Raw genomic sequence first — 21302 nt, 5'->3', positions numbered from 1 at the left:
TAGCAAGGCTGTAGGAGTCAAGCATGACATGTAGCAAGGTCCCTTACAGTTACATAGCAACCATCAGGTTACTTTACTTTCATATGTTATTTACGTCCGTTTTAAATTGCATTTTGCTTCGCTTTCTTACCCGCTGTACCCCATCAGAATCAGTCTTATTACTAAGTACACATACGAGGAGTTTGCTTTGGTATGTATGGTGCGTACGAAGATAAAGAAAGAAGAATAGGAAGCATCAATAAATAAAAATTGTACTTTTAGAAAAGCTATTTTAATAAAACAGTTTTAAGAGTGTGAGAAAAGACGACAATCTTTACACAAAATATATATTTATGAGCTCGGAGCTCCGTAAAACAAAGCTGTCTGGCGCTCTCATATTTCCATATTCCTGCAGTAATGATGTTTCTGACGAACAGAAATATCGTCTTCTGGCATCGCTTCAACATGTTACGGGTGAAAATCTGCATTTTGGTTTGAGGGCACACGCAGAGAGTACGTGGACAGCTGGTGTATTTATATACATATTTAAATATGCACAGCTCCAGCCATGATAACACTCCACTATCTGTCGAGCTGTGACAGTATCAGGTGATTTTGTTTTATGTATTGTTTATCTCGTTGTATAAATACCAGCTCTCCTGTTACCGGGTCCGACCATACCCTGCTGTCTAATTGCGCTATTTTTATATACTTTGCTAAACCTAAAGATGTTCCGGCAGCACTTTACCCGTTGGGCATCGCATTTCAAAGGCAACTACAGACAGAGGAACACATCTGCTTCAAAGTAGTCAAATGTACTTGTGTGAGAACTTGAGCTCGGTCACATCTAATGAAATATGACAAATACTAAATTCAAAGTGGAGAGCTGTCCCACTGCACACGTCCCCGCTGTGGACCGATACAGAACTTCTGATGTAAGGGTTCATACTCAGATCCAGAGATGGCTGCAGGACACACATCCTTTACTCGAGTAGAAGTACACACATCCTTTACTCGAGTAGAAGTACACACATCCTTTACTCGAGTAGAAGTACACACATCCTTTACTCGAGGAGAAGTACACACATCCTTTACTCGAGTAGAAGTACACACATCCTTTACTCGAGTAGAAGTACACACATCCTTTACTCGAGTAGAAGTACACACATCCTTTACTCGAGTAGAAGTACACACATCCTTTACTCGAGGAGAAGTACACACATCCTTTACTCGAGTAGAAGTACACACATCCTTTACTCGAGGAGAAGTACACACATCCTTTACTCGAGTAGAAGTGCACACATCCTTTACTCGAGGAGAAGTACACACATCCTTTACTCGAGTAGAAGTGCACACATCCTTTACTCGAGTAGAAGTGCACACATCCTTTACTCGAGTAGAAGTACAGATAGTCGTGTTTAAAAATACTCTGGTGAAAGTAGAAGTACTACGTATTTGAGTTCAACATGTAAGAAGTAGAAAGTACAGGTATTTGAGTTCAACATGTAAGAAGTAGAAAGTACAGGTATTTGAGTTCAACATGTAAGAAGTAGAAAGTACAGGTATTTGAGTTCAACATGTGAGAAGTAGAAAGTACAGGTATTTGAGTTCAACATGTGAGAAGTAGAAAGTACAGGTATTTGAGTTCAACATGAGAGAAGTAGAAAGTTCAGGTATTTGAGTTCAACATGAGAGAAGTAGAAAGTACAGGTATTTGAGTTCAACATGTAAGAAGTAGAAAGTACAGGTATTTGAGTTCAACATGTGAGAAGTAGAAAGTACAGGTATTTGAGTTCAACATGTAAGAAGTAGAAAGTACAGGTATTTGAGTTCAACATGTAAGAAGTAGAAAGTACAGGTATTTGAGTTCAACATGTAAGAAGTAGAAAGTACAGGTATTTGAGTTCAACATGTAAGAAGTAGAAAGTACAGGTATTTGAGTTCAACATGAGAGAAGTAGAAAGTACAGGTATTTGAGTTCAACATGTGAGAAGTAGAAAGTACAGGTATTTGAGTTCAACATGTAAGAAGTAGAAAGTACAGGTATTTGAGTTCAACATGTAAGAAGTAGAAAGTACAGGTATTTGAGTTCAACATGAGAGAAGTAGAAAGTACAGGTATTTGAGTTCAACATGTGAGAAGTAGAAAGTACAGGTATTTGTGTTCAACATGTGAGAAGTAGAAAGTACAGGTATTTGTGTTCCACATGTAAGAAGTAAAAGTAAACGTCAGAAAAATAAGTAGTACTGATACCAGAAACATGTACTTAAGTACAGTAACAAAGTATTTGTACTCCATTACTTCCCGCCTCTCTCAGATCAGACTTCTTTGTTCTACATCTGAATGTGTCTTCTGTGTCTTTGTCCTTTCCTCAGGAGGCCTGTTCTTCGCCGAGCCGATGAGAGACAGTAAATACGTGACCATGATGGACCCGTTCCAGATCAAATATGGAAAAGTCCCGACGGCCGCTCTGTCCCTGGCTTCGCTCATATCAGAGATTATGTGGGTAACAGGAACACTCATAGGATTAGGTAAGAATGCTTCTGTGTGGGCGTGATGCATCTGATACGGGCGATGTTGACCCTGGCAGCGGAGCAGCTGCTGATCGCTCTCTGCCAGCGCGTTGAGTGAAACACAAGCCTTCGTCTAATTGTATGCACAGTCTGAAATAACTCCGTCACGGCGTAAGACGGGATCTTAAGTCACGCCGCGGTGATGTGGCGGCGTATAAACAAAATGCTTCCTCAGAATCAAACGGCGAGTCAAGGCTGCGAGACGCGAGGAATAAACGCAATCATGCTGTTGAATAAGTTAACAGATATTAAAGAGGCCTTATCGTGCCTGAAGCGCCTCCATTAGACTGCTATTGGCTAGCGTTCCAACACATTGTAAGGACTCTTTAAAGTAGAGACACTACATACTGATATACACCTGAACATCAGCAGGAGAGGACTCTTTAAAGTAGAGACACTACATACTGATATACACCTGAACATCAGCTGGAGAGGACTCTTTAAAGTAGAGACACTACATACTGATATACACCTGAACATCAGCAGGAGAGGACTCTTTAAAGTAGAGACACTACATACTGATATACACCTGAACATCAGCAGGAGAGGACTCTTTAAAGTAGAGACACTACATACTGATATACACCTGAACATCAGCAGGAGAGGACTCTTTAAAGTAGAGACACTACATACTGATATACACCTGAACATCAGCAGGAGAGGACTCTTTAAAGTAGAGACACTACACACTGATATACACCTGAACATCAGCAGGAGAGGACTCTTTAAAGTAGAGACTCTACATACTGATATACACCTGAACATCAGCAGGAGAGGACTCTTTAAAGTAGAGACACTACACACTGATATACACCTGAACATCAGCAGGAGAGGACTCTTTAAAGTAGAAACACCTGAACATGAGAAGGATACGGCCCCTTTAAGGACTTCCTGTTACAAGAAAGCAAGCAGTGAGTGTATCGGATGAATTGATAAGAGATTATATCATTTCAAAGAATGGAGGGTGTACACTGCAAGAGAAACAACTTCCCTTAGCAAACTATTTAAACAAGGATAAGCTTAAGATAAGAATTGCTTGTCTTTCAAATCCTTTGTAGAAATCAAGATTGCTCTCATATTTTAACAGCATGCTCACTCACCTGTGAACAACACAGCAGTATTGCCCAACTGGCGAATAAAAAAGCAGGTTTTCTTCTTGGGTTAATCCTTCTGTCTCCATACACTTAGAAAGAAAATATATATATTTACATTATATCTTACTTTATCTTATCTTAGAGGCACCTTGTGACTCAGGAGATTATTGATGAATTTGAGTAAATGTGGCCGCGTTTAACAGCGTGTGTACCAGTGGCATCACAACCGGACCTTCTGTAGACACACACGCACCCCCCGCCGCCGCCGTGCATCCCCCCCCACCGCCGCCGTGCATCCCCCCCCACCGCCGCCGTGCATCCCCCCCCTCCCTCCGTCTTGAAAAGGGTACTCACAACAATTCCTTAACAACATCATCTTCACCTGTTGCCATTTCAACGTTAAAAACAATAAAACTTCATATGAATTGCTTCGTCGCATTCATCTAGATCAGTGCTTCTCAAAGTGTGGTCCGCGGACCATCGGTGGTCCGTGAGCGCCCCCTAGTGGTCCGCGAGTATATTGGTAACATTTCACATTTGAAATAAATAAATACATTTAAGTTGTCCGCACTCTCGCGGGAATATCTCCGCAATGGAGCGAGCTTAAGTTTCACTTTCGATTGCATGATATAGCCCAGCGCAACACCTTCGTCACACATGTTGCCACTTGTTTGTACCATGTTCACGCAATTTGGAATCTGTTCTAGAAAAACGATGTGCTTTTGGATATTTGTGGAGTTAGGTGGTCCGCGAGTGTTTTTTTATTGGTTAAGTCCTTCGAATGAAAAAGTTTGAGAAACACTGATCTAGATCCTCTGCCTCGAGCCAGTGAACTACAGGGCCTTAGAGCACCTGGCACCGAGGGGAACTCTGAGAGAACACGCCCCCTGGCTACAAATCAATATCTGATTGGTTGATCAAACTGTCAGTCCAAACGTACGCTCTCATTCAGTGCAACGGCCAGGGCCTTCGATCAAGGATGTAGAATACCTGGGTGAAGGAGATTCTACCCAGAGACCCGGAAAAACTTAATTCTTTGTATTTTATTTTAATATTAAATGTATACAACAAATATGTATCTATTATGTTATTAATTAAGTTAATTATTTTTATTTTAAATATGTTTTTTATGTTATTTCTTTTGTATTTTATCATATTTTAAACTCATGTGCAATGCCTTCTAAACATGCTGCAGTCTCCCGTTGTGGAATCATTCAATCTAATCTAAAGTCAAGGCTCGTGAATGAATAGTTTATATCGCTGTTATAATCAACACACACGTCTCTGAAATCAGTGTGTGAACACCAACGTGTGTGTGTGTTCCAGGTGTCACCATGAGTGTGATCCTGAACTTGTCGTACACCGTGAGCATCTGGATCTCTGCTGCCGTGGCGATTACCTACACCCTGATGGGAGGGCTGTACTCTGTGGCGTACACCGACATCATCCAGCTCGTCCTCATCTTCATCAGCCTGGTGAGTTCCTGCTCACATATCACATTCAAAGCTTTCAGAGTCAGAGTCAGAAACACCAGGTAGGTTTACACCAGGGGTGTCAAACTCAAGGCCCGGGGGCCAAATCCGGCCCGCGACTTCATTTTATGCGGCCCCACAAGAGCTTGCAAAGAACGGTTACAGGCCGATTTATAGAAGCACACAAACTACATGTCCCACAATGCATCTCTCATTTGACTTTTTCCTCAGAATTAGACTTTTATTTCAAGATTTCACTTTTTTTCTTTTTAAATCATTTTGTGACATGCTCACTGAAGAGACTTGCAATTATTTCCCCTAGACTTCTGCTTTCAGACGTAGTTCATTATGATAATAATAATCCAATGCAGAGGCAATAACATTAGTTTATATATAACATATTTATATATGCATTTTTATATAGTCTTGAAGTTACAACCGGCCCTTTAAGTGCAACCATAATGCTGATGTGGCCTGTGGTGAAATTGAGTTTGACACCCCTGGTTTACACGTACGACGAATTTGTATTAAGTATTTTGCGAGATGCTGCTCCGTTCATGGGACGCATGAGAGGAACAGATCAACATTTGAGGACATGATGAATACATAGAAACCAGTCAGTGTGTTGAATCCAGAGCTATAGCTGGGAGGTGTTTAGCCAAATTCAGCATATAGACGGGAGGAAGAAGGAAACAGATATTTAAGCTCTGTTTAAAGTTTAAAAATAGTCCTAAACGAGCTTTAAAACCCTGTAATTAACATCTTGTGTCTCGCTTTTCTGCACAGAAAACCTAAAAACATCAATTTGAGGTTTTAGGCGGGGTTTTGTGTACTTCTTTACCAACATTACTATATATTTGCACGTCCTGTTGCTCCCCAGGAAAGAGTGACAGCACTCAACTACCCGTCAAACCGCAGGCCGTCATTTTTACTTTCTATTTGTGGTCGGATTAAAAGAGACATGTGTTAATGGAGGGGCTCTGGAGGTGTTGGTAGGTGTATTTTTAAACTTTGGAAAGATCGAAGCTATGCACCTGCTATGCCAAGCTTGGATGACGGAGCCATCAAAACCTGTCTTTCATTTTTCACGTTAAATGTTCTTCATTGAAGTTATTTTCAAGTGGTTTCTTTAGATATTTTGTTTGCATTTACTTCTATTTGAAAAAGAGTGTTAATGATCGTTTTATTTGTAAGTTTTTGTTATGATTTACGACACTTCTGGTTTTATGGTTTTCAGTTTAGTTACTTCCTGTTAGCATCACCACCGCTAAGCTTAAAGTTGCTAATGTTGGGTTATAAAGGAACTACAGCGCGGTCACAAGACTTCACCTCACCACCGCTAAGCTAAAGGCGGCTAATGTTGGGCTATAAAGGAACTACAGCACGGTCACATGACTTCACGTCACCACCGCTAAGCTAAAGGCGGCTAATGTTGGGTTATAAAGGAACTACAGCGCGGTCACATGACTTCATGTCACCACCGCTAAGCTAAGGTGGCTAATGTTGGGCTATAAATAAACTACAGCGCCATCACATGACTTCACGTCACCACCGCTAAGCTAAAGGAGGCTAATGTTGGGCTATAAAGGAACTACAGCGCGGTCACAAGACTTCACGTCACCACCGCTAAGCTAAAGGCGGCTAATGTTGGGCTATAAAGGAACTACAGCACGGTCACATGACTTCACGTCACCACCGCTAAGCTAAAGGCGGCTAATGTTGGGTTATAAAGGAACTACAGCGCGGTCACATGACTTCATGTCACCACCGCTAAGCTAAGGTGGCTAATGTTGGGCTATAAATAAACTACAGCGCCATCACATGACTTCACGTCACCACCGCTAAGCTAAAGGAGGCTAATGTTGGGCTATAAAGGAACTACAGCGCGGTCACATGACTTCACGTCACCACCGCTAAGCTAAAGGTGGCTAATATTGGGCTATAAAGGAACTACAGCACGGTCACATGACTTCACGTCACCACCGCTAAGCTAAAGGCAGCTAATGTTGGGCTATAAAGGAACTACAGCACGGTCACATGACTTCACGTCACCACCGCTAAGCTAAGGTGGCTAATGTTGGGCTATAAATAAACTACAGCGCCATCACATGACTTCACGTCACCACCGCTAAGCTAAAGGAGGCTAATGTTGGGCTATAAAGGAACTACAGCACGGTCATATGACTTCACGTCACCACCGCTAAGCTAAAGGTGGCTAATGTTGGGCTATAAAGGAACTACAGCACGGTCACATGACTTCACGTCACCACCGCTAAGCTAAAGGCAGCTAATGTTGGGCTATAAAGGAACTAGAGCACGGTCACATGACTTCACGTCACCACCGCTAAGCTAAAGGTGGCTAATGTTGGGCTATAAAGGAACTACAGCACGGTCACATGTCTTCACGTCACCACCGCTAAGCTAAAGGCGGCTAATGTTGGGCTATAAAGGAACTACAGCACGGTCACATGACTTCACGTCACCACCGCTAAGCTAAAGGTGGCTAATGTTGGGCTATAAAGGAACTACAGCACGGTCACATGTCTTCACGTCACCACCGCTAAGCTAAAGGCGGCTAATGTTGGGCTATAAAGGAACTACAGCACGGTCACATGTCTTCACGTCACCACTGCTAAGCTAAAGGCGGCTAATGTTGGGCTATAAAGGAACTACAGTACGGTCACATGACTTCACGTCACCACCGCTAAGCTAAAGGCAGCTAATGTTGGGCTATAAAGGAACTACAGCACGGTCACATGACTTCACGTCACCACCGCTAAGCTAAAGGTGGCTAATGTTGGGCTATAAAGGAACTACATCACGGTCACATGTCTTCACGTCACCACCGCTAAGCTAAAGGCGGCTAATGTTGGGCTATAAAGGAACTACAGCACGGTCACATGACTTCACGTCACCACCGCTAAGCTAAAGGTGGCTAATGTTGGGCTATAAAGGAACTACAGCACGGTCACATGACTTCACGTCACCACCGCTACGCTAAAGGAGGCTAATGCTGGGCTATAAAGGAACTACAGCACTTAGTTTAGTCGTCTCATTTAGACACTTGTTAACAACAATCTCTTTTTATTTCACCAGTGGGGTATTTACTCACGTATTTGATGTTGTTGAATAAAACTCTCTTCAGCTTGTGTTAACTACAGACCTTATTTCACGCTACCAACCAAAAAAGATATAAAAAAACCCATTGAGTTCCAGACTAGGGAACAGGAAGTAGTAAACTGTTGACTCACTATCAGTTTTAGGGCTCGTGTGACAGTACATTGTCAAACAACTCTGTCGCAATCGGATGCGGTTAAACATGGTGTTAGACTGAGAGTTTCGACACACATGCATTAACACGGATCCCTGTTCCCTTTAACACTCTGTGGTTCTGCTGCCACAGCCTTACTTGGTCTGGTATGAGCTGTAGCTTATGGAGGATTATGTCAGCAACTTTGGGTAAATACTTTGGGATAATAAGGATTTACTGAGTCACTTCACTTCTCCACTTTCCTGCAGTTGTGGAAGGTTACAACAAAGTATTATCCCATTATCCCACAGCAAAATGTTTATTTCATATTCTCTTTATGTAAGCAGCTGCACTCTTTTTGTTTTGAACTCTGCATTTCTGCTATTTTTATAGCTTTAAAGGAGGTTTCAATCATCTGAAACGGTGTTGTTTTGAAGTAAATCTATTTGTTGTTCAGCCATTATCTCAAGAAAACTCTTAGATGGCTCAGTTTGGATACTAACGTGTGTGTGTGTGTGTGTGTGTGTGTGTGTGTGTGTGTGTGTGTCTGTCTGTCTCTCTGTCTGTCTGTCTGTCTGTCTGTCTGTCTGTCTGTCTGTGTGTGCGTGTGCGTGCGTGTGTGTGTGTGTGTGTGTGTGTGTGTGTGTGTGTGCGTGTGTGTGTGTGGGAATTCATCTGTGTTTATTTGGTACATTAGACCAGACTGGCATCCTCTGCAGGTACCATCATCTGCATTATGCATGCTTCCATAGACGCCAGCTGTGTTCCAAAACACTGAAGTACAAGTCAATAAATAAACCATTTGGGTGAATCGAGTGAAGAACAAATAGCTATGTTATTTTAAGATTAACTTCACTTCACCATGGGCAGCCAAACCCTCTTAGACTGTGCAGAACGAAGAGCTTATTCAGACAAATAAACCACTGTGGATATTGCAATAAACCTGCTTTATATTATAGTACAATGTGCACATTTCAATACAAGTAATCTGCAACTACAGCACGATCGCATTCCATCTTTTTTTTGTAAAACACACTTTTATTTAATCCTAAAATAAACCCAATTGCCTCTGGGTTAAATAAAAGTAGATTTTATTAAAAAGCCATATTCATTTAAGTGGTGGTCTTACATGAGGGTCTTTCAACAAGACCTACATTGTTAACAAAGCCTTCAGGTAGAGCTGGCATTTTATGGTATTAATTTGAATGTATTTTTATTGTCTTTTGTTGTATTTTATTTTTGTTTTATTTCTATTTGTATTCCACACACTATCTGGTCTTCTCATGTTGCTGTAACTCCATCATATACAAAGTTGTTGTTGGTTTTTAAAGTGGATCACAAGTCTTTACACTTTTATTTCATTTTGATTTAACTTTTATTTAACCAGATAAAAGCATTGAGATAAAATCTAATCTGCAATGCTGACCTGGCCAAGAAGGCAGCAACGTTACACATAATTACACATGACACAAACATATAAAATACAGAGAACACAACTAAGTAAACAAAACGACGAAAAGCAGTCACTACATTGAGCACATTAGGACAGTAAGAAAGGTGCACTACTTATTACTGCAAGAGCAGCTGGTGGCCTCAGTTTGAGGCTCGATTGAAGGTCATTCCAAGACCAAGGACCATAATACAAAAGACTCCTTTTCCCAGCCTCAAAGCGACTTACAATAAGTGCATTCGTCCAAGAAGAAACAAATTAGAAGAAAACAGAATCATAAAGTACATCAGGCTTCATAGAGCCAAAACATTTCAAGTGCTACTCAGCTGGCTTTAGATAAGCCAGCCCTTTGTTAGTATATAAGTGCTTTGTTAGCAGTTCTATCCTTGAGGTGGAGTCGAAAGAGATGAGTTAGTACAGCATGGTAGAGTGGGTCAAGCTTGGCCAAAACAGTGGGACAGGCACATCTGTAGATTCAAATCAAATCAAATCAAGTTTTATTTATACAGCACATTTATAAACGATTTTTGGTGGAGCCAAAGTGCTGTACATATAATAAAAACAGCCTACAGTAGAGACGCTTTACAGCAAATACAACAACACAGATTGTTCAGAATATCAGTATGAGGAAAACGACACCCTCTGTCCTTAGACCCTCTGTCCTTAGACCCTCTGTCCTTAGACCCTCACATCGTAAAAGGAAAAACTTCCAGAGAAAACCCACAGTTTAAAGGGAACATGGGAGAAACCTCAGGGAGAGCAGCAGAGGAGGGATCCCTCTCCCAGATGGTATCACCGTAGTCCAGCTGGGACAGGAATGAGCCAGAGACCAACCTTTTACGGGATGAAGTTGAAAAACAACGTTTAAGTCTGTAAAGGAAGCCAAGAGTGAATTTCAATTTCTTAGTTAGAACTTCAACGTGGTGTTTGAAGTTCAGATTACTGTCCAACCAAAAGCCCAGATATTTGTATGTTTCGACAAACTCAATGGAGACGCCATCAAGGGTGTCAATGGAGAGGCAAGAGGACGCTGACTTGGGAGCAAAGAGCATTGCTTTGGTTTCCTTACTGTTCAATAGCAGTTTGGAATCAAGAAGTGCGTGCTGCAGCGTGATAGCATCAGATTTTAAATTGGAAACAGCCATATCCAGAGAAGAAGCACATGAGTATAGAATAGTGTCATCAGCATACATAAGATAGGTAGAAGATTGCATCTGATTACAAATATTGTTTACATATAATAAAAAGAGCAAGGGCCCCAAAATAGAGCCCTGTGGAACTCCCTTCTCCCAAGTGACAGGGTCAGAGACAGTACTACCCAGCCTGACGCATTGAGTGCGGTCGGTTAGATAACTCTGAAACCAGCAAATGGCATTATGACCGGAACGAGACATCAACATAACATTAGACATGATGTGGTGATCTACAGAGTCCAATGCTTTGGCTAGGTCAATAAACAACGCAACACAAACAGATTTGTTATCCAAAGCATCCTTAATATCGTGTGAGACTTTCAGACCGGCAGTCACAGTACTGTGCTTTGATCTGAATCCAGATTGCATAGGGTTAAGGATGTTGTGTGTATTTAAAAAGAGCTTTAGCTGAGTAGAAACCAGGGACTCAAGAATCTTTGATAACGCAGAAAGATTTGAGATAGGACGATATTTATTCAACTCTGTGGGATCACCAGCTTTCAAGAGGGGCGGTACCAGAGCTTGCTTCCACACAGCTGGCAGTGTGTGAGTGGACAGGGAGAGATACAAAATATCAGTAACTGGTTGAGCTACAATCTGAGCTGCAATTTTTAAAAAGAACGGGTCGACGCCGTCTGGCCCGGCAGACTTTTTAGGATCAATTGAGTGAAAATCGTGTAAGACTTCAGAGACCGAGAAAGAAGCTAAATCAAAAACAGGGGAGTGTATTGGCTTCCTGTGTGTCAAAGAATTGATTTCTAAATATTGCTGCTGGTTTCTAAACTTTTAAAGCTTTGAAAGGTTTAGGCCCAAAATACATTTCTGACCTGAACCATCCAGATCTCTCAGGTCCTCTTGCATTTTTGCCACTGCTTTTAATTGAACTATTCACATCTCACACTGCACTGTAACTTTTCATGTTTCATGTTTCATTCATGTTTTATTATCTTTGCTTTTAAATGTAAATTCCATTTTATAGATTCAAGATTCAAGGCTTTTATTGTCATGTGTACATAGCTACAGTGTATGTCAATTAAAATCTTAGGTCACAGGCTCCTCCAACAGTGCAATAAAACAGATACAATTTAATATATAATATAAATAGTGCAGGATAGTCTATATACAAGTAATTGGAATATTGATATATATATATAAGTTGCTTAATGCTCTGAATGTCTTTCATTTTTGTAAAGCACTTTGAATTGCCTTGTGTTGAAAGGTGCTATATAAATAAACGTGCCTTACCTTGCCTTAATCTGTAAAGCCAACTTTTTTATATTGGGCTATACATTAAAGTTTGATTTGACTTGATGATGTGATTATTTCTGTCTCCTCAGTGGCTGTGCGTCCCCTTCGCTCTGACGGGTCCGGCAGTCACAGATATCACAAAGACCGCCTACAACTACACCTTCCAGAACCCGTGGGTAGGAACTCTGGAGGCCGACAGAGCCTGGATGTGGATCGATAACTTTCTACTTCTGGTAAGATATGGCTTTTCATGGGAGAGTCATCAGAGGGGTGTGGGGAGGATGTATTTTAGGTAGACCAAACCGGAATCTAGTAACAAAAGGGATACCTTGAAGAGAGCTATGGGATTTTTCTGTTAGATATCAGTGTATTGCAGAAAATAATCTTAATGGCAAACAAACGTTTATGATACCTACATTTTTTATTCAGCTGGATAATATCCACATAAAGGTATATAATATCGCTATTAAGGAACTACATCACGGTCACATGACTTCACGTCTCCACCGCTAAGCTAAAGGTGGCTAATGTTGGGCTATAAAGGAACTACAGCACGGTCACATGACTTCACGTCACCACCGCTAAGCTAAATGTGGCTAATGTTGGGCTATAAAGGAACTACAGCACGGTCACATGTCTTCACGTCACCACCGCTACGCTAAAGGCGGCTAATGTTGGGCTATAAAGGAACTACAGCACGGTCACATGACTTCACGTCACCACCGCTAAGCTAAATGTGGCTAATGTTGGGCTATAAAGGAACTACAGCACGGTCACATGACTTCACGTCACCACCGCTAAGCTAAAGGTGGCTAATGTTGGGCTATAAAGGAACTACAGCACGGTCACATGACTTCACGTCACCACCGCTAAGCTAAAGGTGGCTAATGTTGGGCTATAAAGGAACTACAGCACGGTCACATGACTTCATGTCACCACCGCTAAGCTAAAGGTGGCTAATGTTGGGCTATAAAAGAACTACAGCACGGTCACATGACTTCATGTCACCACCGCTAAGCTAAATGTGGCTAATGTTGGGCTATAAAGGAACTACAGCACGGTCACATGACTTCACGTCACCACCGCTAAGCTAAAGGTGGCTAATGTTGGGTTATAAAGGAACTACAGCACGGTCACATGACTTCACGTCCCCACCGCTAAGCTAAAGGAGGCTAATGTTGGGCTATAAAGGAACTACAGCACGGTCACATGACTTCACGTCACCACCACTAAACTAAATGTGGCTAATGTTGGGCTATAAAGGAACTACAGCATGGTCACATGACTTCACGTCACCACCGCTAAGCTAACTGTGGCTAATGTTGAGTGTGATGACGTTTAATCGTCTCATTTAGACACTTGTTAGCAACCTCTGTTTTTGTATCCACCAGTGGGGTATTTACTGATGTATTTTATGTCGTAGAACAAAAGGTTCAAATATCTTCAGCTTGTGTTAACCACAGACATTATGTCAGGCTAACGACCAAATACTGAGTAGTAAAATGCTGAGTCATTCCCAGGTTTTAGGACTCATTCCTCCACCACTCAAAACGCAATGTAGGAACAAATGTCCTCTTATTTTTGTTCCTTAATTAAGGACTTATATACTGTTCTTAAGTCGTGTTTTGACTGCATGTTTACAGCTCTGCTCGACACCATTTTCTGTACCCTGTACTTTTCTCTATTTTGATCTACACTGAGGACAGAACACCCTCAGTGTAGGTGGGGTAATCAGCTGTTCCCTCGAAGCACCGGCCCTTGAAATTACTGTGTAAAAGGAACTCTTGTCTTCCCCTCGTCAATTGTAAGGTGTGGTGTACATTGCGGCTCTGCCCCCGGCCTTTTAACTTTCACTTGGTCGAGTGAATCTGAAAAATCCAGTCGCAATGGATGATAGATTTCTGCGAGGTATCCAGGGGACGTTTTTGTCTGAAAAGCACAGTTTCAACGACTGTCATCGAATAAAGACATATGGTTTGAGCTGAATATCCTTTGACGGACAGGTGACTAATCACTCTCCGACCAATCAGTGGTATGCTATGATTTAATTTCACTTCCTAGTATCGGATCAGCATCCATGGATTAGTGGACTTGAGATGCTACTAAAAATAGTCATTTAGTGTCTCTACTATTAGTGTCTATTTTATTTCGATTTGAGATGTTTACATTTTGGATTGTTTATTTCTAGTCTTAAATGTATCTAATGTACAATGCCTTGTCTGTGTATGCTGCTGCAACACAAACATTTCCCAAATTAGGATCAATAAAGTACTTATTATCTTATCTTATCTTACTGGGACATGTCTCCACGCTTTAATGTTCAAAAAGCTCTTTATTTTTCTCATACTGCCTGTGCTGCAGCACCTCTTTTCACCCTCTGTCTGAAACCAGAGCCCGGTCAGCCACAATTGGTTAGCTGGTCGGCTCTGTTCTGATTGGTCAACCGCTTAGAGATGTCCCGCCCCCACACATCCCAAACAATGTGTCGGAGCGCTACCCAATAGGAGAGCGAGTATTCCATAGTGATGTCACTGTGTTCTGGAACGTAGGGATTTGTAGCCTCTGCAGACCATTTACATCAGGGGTGTCAAACTCAAGACCCGGGGGCCAAATTCGGCCCGCGACTTCATTTTATGTGGCCCCACAAGAGCTTGCAAAGAATATAATATGTTTATTATACGGTTACATGGTACAGAAGCACGTTGCCCATAAACTACATGTCCCACAATGCATCTCAAATATGACTTTTTTCTCAGAATTTGCCTTTTTTTCTTCAAAATATGCATTTTTTTCATAGAATTCCTTTTTCTCAGAATTGAATTTTTGTTTCAAAATGTCACTTCTATTTATTTTTTCTCCAAAATGTGGCTTTTCTTTTTAAATCATTTTGGGACATACGCACTGAAGAGACTTGCAATTATTTGCCCTAGACTTCTGCTTTCAGACGTAGTTAATTATGAAGTTATTACCCTATCCGATGATAATCCAATACAGAGGCAATGATGTAATATAATACATTATTTTATATATATGATATATTTATATATGTATTTTTATATAGTCTTAAAGTTACAACCGGCCCTTTGAGTGCAACCATAATGCTGATGTGGCCCGCGATGAAATTGAGTTCGACACCCCTGATTTACATGCACTAAAACGAACACTACAGGAAAGGGAAAGCCCTACATTTGTACCTCCATTTCACTCCTGCTACAGTTTTTTCTTCTCACAATCTTTAGCTTCTCCACAAATCTTGGGCGAGTGCATGTGGTCCATCGTGCATGCCCTTATATAAAGTTTAGGAAGGTTACATCAAACTAATAATAAATACCGGCCATGCACCGGTCATTTATGAGGAAATTCACTAGCGCCCTTTAAGTGGTTTTGTTCCAATGTGTGTTAAAGGTGACATTTTAAGTTTGTTCAAGGATGTCCTCTGCCCCGCTGCTGTATCACATCATGGGCCGCACATCGAGTTTCAGACCTGGACCGGATCCAAAGTGGCTTTTTCACAGATCATATCTCCCTTTATTCGATAGCCTGTGATCGCTCTTGTGCAACGAGGCTGACCGCACTGCAGGTGCAACTCAAACATCGCCCTCGGGGTCATGTTTGCTCAGGACCTGCAGAAATGTGAATTCCTCCACTTAAAGTAGTCGGGAGTTTTTAAAGATGGCTTAAATTCTCGAGGACTAAACTAACCGAGCTCAGATGGTAATCAGAGGTTTAGCTAAATCTGTGAATAAGCTCCCAGCAGTCCGGGGAACAGAAGCAGAAGAAGAAGTCCCCGTGTGTGCTATGGCTGAACGATTAATCGATTTTAAATCGAAATCGCGATTCGAGATGATGCGATTATCAAATCGCAAAGCCTGCGATTTTTTTCAACTTTTTTTGAAAAAAAATTTTTTACATTTTTTTTTTTTCTTCTTGTGTGTCAGTCATCCACACCAATCATATGTGCTATGCTCCACATGTACCAGCCATTGTTAATCAATCAGAAGTGGCCCATGATAGATGGTGATAGACAGATTGATCCAATCACCTGCCAAGTATCCTTGAAAGTGCCTGCCCTTTCCAAATGGCTTCCAATGGAGCTTTAGATGGTTTGGTGAAAGCATCTGAGTCAGGTTAGTAACGCTCCATCACATGTTTCTATCACAGGGTGAATCTCAAACTGAAGCTTGACTTTAAAGCAACCCAACGGAAGTTTCATGTAAGTTTAGTTCTTTCACTCGTAGCTCGGGCTGCGGGGCGCTAGAGACAAGAGTATGTTGATACGACCTTCCTAGCCACAGTTATGGCCGCATTTTACAATAAACTTCTATTGGGTCGCTTAAAAATAAATATCGCAATTCGAATCGCAATCGCAATATTTGTCAGAAAAATCGCAATTAGATTTTTTCCCAAAATCGTGCAGCCCTGCCTCTCAGTATTTAAGATAAGATTCATTTGAACCTTCATGAATCACAGCCCCTTTTACAATTATGTTTCCAGTTGCTTAGTTTTTAAATTCAAATAAAGATGGAGACCAAACGGAACTTATCTACACTGAACAAAAATATAAACGCAACACTTTTGTTTTTGCTCCCATTTTTCATGAGATGAACTCAAAGATCTAAAACATTTTCTATAAACACAAAATAACCATTTCTCTCAAATATTGTTCACAAATCTGAAAGAATGTGTGATCGTGAGCACTTCTCCTTTGGCGAGATAATCCATCCCACCTCACAGGCGTGGCATATCAAGATGCTGATTAGACAGCATGATTATTGCACAGGTGTGCCTTAGGCTGGCCACCATAAAAGGCCACTCTGAAACATGCAGTTTTGCTTTATTGGGGGGGTCTGGGGGGGTCCGAAAACCAGGCAGTATCTGGTGTGAGGGGTAGGGGTAGGGGTAGGGGTAGGGGTAGGGTAATGTTGTGAATCGAGTGGCCTGTGTTCGTCGTCCATAGCATACGCCTGCCCATACCATAACCCCACCACCACCATGGGCTACACTTGTCCTTGGCCCTGAGCTGTAAGTGATGAAGTGCGGGGTGTTGGCTTATCAGGCGTCTGCAGCTCACAGCCAAAGTGGGCGTGGGAGCGAGCGAGAGATATAATGTAAGCAAATATTTCCACGGCACTTCTTTATAATTATTGGGATAAACAGGTTTGAAATCATTTCAATGCTATACGACAGAAAACCAAAAATACAGTTTAAAAGTTGAGATATAAAAAAATATGCATAAATAAATGTTAACTAGTTAAAATAAGATATGAATGAACAACACAAATAAAGTAAGTTACATTTATATGGGTTCACATATTTGGGTATTCAAATACAAACCGATCATCATATGGGTGCTTAGAGTTGTGCCCCCTAGATCTAGTCTCTCGTAATGTGTGCTTAAAGTGCACCAGATAAAATCTCACCTAGGGCAGCAAATCGATTAGAACCGGGCCTGATGGTGTAGGAAACGGGCTCCGTGTTACAAGACGGGTCGGGGGTTTGCCGGTATGAGCTCCGGAGCAATTTAACCCCTGCTTGTTAGACGCTTTTATCCAAAGCGACTTACATTCTGAATACTGTGGACATGCTGACTGCAGTCGAACACCAACGCACTATCCCAATGCGCCACAAGCCCCCCCCATACTTCCTGTCTGTCTTCTTTACATTACTTTACATTACATTGCATTTTGCTGAGGCTTTTATCCAAAGCGACTTACAATAAGTGCATTCCACCAAGAAGATACAAACTTGAAGAAAACAGAATCATAAAGTACATCAGGTTTCATAGAGCCAAACATTTCAAGTGCTACTCAACTGGCTTTAGAGGAGCCAGCCCTTTATTAGTATATAAGTGCTTTGTTAGCAGTTCTATCCTCGAGGTGGAGTCGAAAGAGATGAGTTTTCAGTCCGGAAGGTGTGTGAGCTTTCTGCTGTCCTGATGTCAATGGGAGCTCATTCCACCATCTTGGAGCCAGGATAGCAAACCTACGTGTTTCTGCTGATGGGAACTTGGGTCCCCCTCGCAGCGAGGGTGCAGCGAGTCGTTTGGTTGATGCAGAGCAGAGTGCACGTGCTGGGGTGTACGGTTTAACCATGTCCTGGATGTAGGAAGGGCCAGGGCACTTTTCAACACAAGGCAATTCAAAGTGCTTTACAAAACACAAAAGAGGAGGAGACCAAGAACAGAGCCCTGAGGGACCCCTGTAGTTAATTGACAAGGGTCGGACTCCGAGCTGCAGAGGTCTGCTGTTCCCTTTAGTGTTTACTTCCTGTCTGTCTTCTTCTGCTGTTCCCTTTAGTGTTGACTTCCTGATGGAGAAAACTAATGTCAGACGTTCACAGCTGACGTTAAATTGACCGGACTTCTTTCTGCGTATTGATATGACTGCACTTAATCCTCCTTAGTAACGGTCTGTTCTCCTTAGCAACAGTATGTTAGCAAAAACCTCCAGAATGTCCAAATCGACCAATCAGAATTGAGTATTCACCCGAGCCTTACAATAAAACAACATGATGTTATTTAAGGGCATGTGTTAACGACGATGATTTGCGCTTCATCAAACTCATATCAATAATATTTAATGTGTGTGTGTGTGTGTGTGTGTGTGTGTGTGTGTGTGTGTGTGTGTGTGTGTGTGTGTGTGTGTGTGTGTGTGTGTGTGTGTGTGTGTGTGTGTGTGTGTGTGTGTGTGTGTGTGTGTGGTGTGTGTGTGTGTGTGTGTGTGTCTTAAATGACATTAAGTGCCTGGGATATTAAGTTTTTTTTAATAAAGTGCTTCTTCTTCTTCCTCTTTGTCTCCTTCTTCTTCTTCTTCTTCCTCTTTGTCTCTTTCTTCTTCTTCTTCTTCTTCTTCTTCCTCTTTGTGTCTTTCTTCTTCTTCTTCTTCTTCCTCTTTGTCTCTTTCTTCTTCCTCTTCCTCTTTGTCTCCTTCTTCTTCTTCTCTCCCAGGGTTTGGGGAACCTGGGTCTCCAGAACTTCCACCAGCGGACGCTCTCAGCCGCCTCCTCGTCGACGGCTAAGATCATGTGCTTCGCCGCCGCCTTCATCGTCCCCACGCTGGGAATCCCCCCCATCCTGCTGGGAGCTGCTGCTGCGTCCACCAGTAAGAACCAGTTACACAGAGCAAACCCCTTCATCTCAAAGGCAACTTTCAGTTTGTGTGGACGGACAGAGAGGTCAAAATGCCGTTTCCCACAATCCCGAATACAAAAATACAAATACAAAAATTAGGGATGCACGATATTGGTTTTTTGAAACCGATACCGATAACTTCCTGCTTCTCAAGACCGATACCGATAACCGATAATAATATAATATATATATATATTAAATGTACCTGTAGTTTTTGCACACCTGGTGGTAAAAGAGAGACTAGTAGTGAGCAAAGGACATGAGCATTACTACTGTGAACAAAACGAACCCTGGGGTCGTCTCTTTTCCAAAAGCCTCGTGGATAGGTAAAAGCCCCGGTGCCTTTGCAGCTGGCTTTGGATTCGCCGCTAGTTTAGCAGCGCAGGCGTCTTCGTATGCTTTGAACGCACCATCGTAGCCATGGCGATGTTTCAGGCGACTGATCAGGTTGGAAGTATTATAGCTCGTTGCCTTCTTCCCTCCTCGTGGAACTTCTGCATCTGTTAATACAGATAGCAAGCGAACTATCGAACTCTGAAACTTTGAAATAGTTCCATACTACCGACGACATGTTTGTTTGCTGTCCTGGCTTCACTGCCGCACGCCGTTTACGTCACAGCCAGGCACGAGTTAGGCAGCGCTGGATTGGTGAAGAACTCCCCTCTTCCTAAACCACTAATACAGGGATGGGCAACTTTGATGGTGGTGGGGGCCACATCATTGATGTACTGGCCACCAGGGGGCCGCAGATTCACTTGGAACACACACACACAAATTCCATGTGTTGTATGTAATTATTAACAAATATACTAAGTCTGACATCTTCATTGACATTTTACAATCAAAGGGAACATCCCCAAAAAATGGGAACATCCCCTAATAAGCTCACTAAACAAATATCAGTTCACAGAAATGTTATTTCATTTTTACAAGTGGCATGTTTGTATTGAACAGGTTATTAAACAGTGGAATACAACTATTTTAAACTATTGGAAAGCACGGGAAATGTGTGTGTATTGAGATGAACCATTAAGATGACATACACATGAAGTCATGAACACTAACCCAGACATGAGTTGTCTAACTTGAACCTAAAGCACTTGTAGCCGGTCTCTGCATTCCCCTTACTCCACAATAAGGGGAATGTCCACACAGACACCTGTCAGCCCGCACTCTGCTGTTCCACAGCACCGCCCCCCCCCCTACCGCTGAAATTATGAATGAAAAGCGTAGTAATCATAGATAACACGGCAGGGTCCGTGACAGTTTGTTTTCATCTGATTTCAAATAAACAAAGTCTTGGTTTTAAGAATATTAAACTTGTTTCGCCAAATTCAGATGATAAAAACAACTTGTAAGCTTGTAAAGGCATAATTACAAGAGGCAACTTAACGTCACAGCAGGCAGAACAACAGCCGGGGTTTCTTGTGAGGGTTGCCCCGGGAAACAAACACAATGCACACAAATGCGTCACAGATTATTTCGCTGTATTTTAAATCATCGACGCAGCTCGCGACGTAACTAGGAGTCTAGTGGACGGTATTAGTACTACAAGTAAAAATTAAAATAAAAAAATTAAAACATTTTTTTTTATTAATTACATTGTTTATAAATTAATCTGAGGGCCGCACAAAGAGGAGGTGGGGCCATGTGCCCCTCCCTGCACTAATACCACAGTACTGGCAAACCGGGAGGAGCCGAGTGATAAACAAGCGCCCCTCATCCCAATCCACCCACACCGCAGGATTTTTTACCCAAAGAATATATTGTATATTATCGGGGCTATTAATACTTTTATCGGGTTTATCGGGATGACGTCATAATTCCTAATTATCGTACACCACTAAAAAATATGTATATCCTATATATACACAATCATCACATTTATACATATGCACACATTAAGACCTAAAT

The 21302-nt window shown here is 41.8% G+C and overlaps 1 protein-coding gene across 1 annotated transcript in view; it reads left to right on the top strand.

The window, feature by feature from the left end:
- The first annotated feature begins 836 nt into the window (after nucleotides 1-836).
- LOC117440763 (high affinity choline transporter 1-like) overlaps nucleotides 837-21302 on the top strand; it is a 24452-nt gene continuing 3986 nt past the window's right edge. The window contains exons 1-5 of the mRNA XM_034076997.1: nucleotides 837-914; nucleotides 2297-2510; nucleotides 4973-5121; nucleotides 12349-12492; nucleotides 19206-19359. Of these exons, the coding sequence (XP_033932888.1) occupies nucleotides 837-914; nucleotides 2297-2510; nucleotides 4973-5121; nucleotides 12349-12492; nucleotides 19206-19359 (739 nt within the window). The remainder of the gene's footprint in view (nucleotides 915-2296; nucleotides 2511-4972; nucleotides 5122-12348; nucleotides 12493-19205; nucleotides 19360-21302) is intronic.

This window comes from Pseudochaenichthys georgianus, unplaced genomic scaffold (genome assembly GCF_902827115.2).
Source record: "Pseudochaenichthys georgianus unplaced genomic scaffold, fPseGeo1.2 scaffold_1182_arrow_ctg1, whole genome shotgun sequence".
Classification (NCBI taxonomy): Eukaryota; Metazoa; Chordata; class Actinopteri; order Perciformes; family Channichthyidae; genus Pseudochaenichthys; species Pseudochaenichthys georgianus.
Note: the sequence above shows the minus strand (reverse complement) of the source record. Positions and strands in the feature narration are given on the sequence as shown.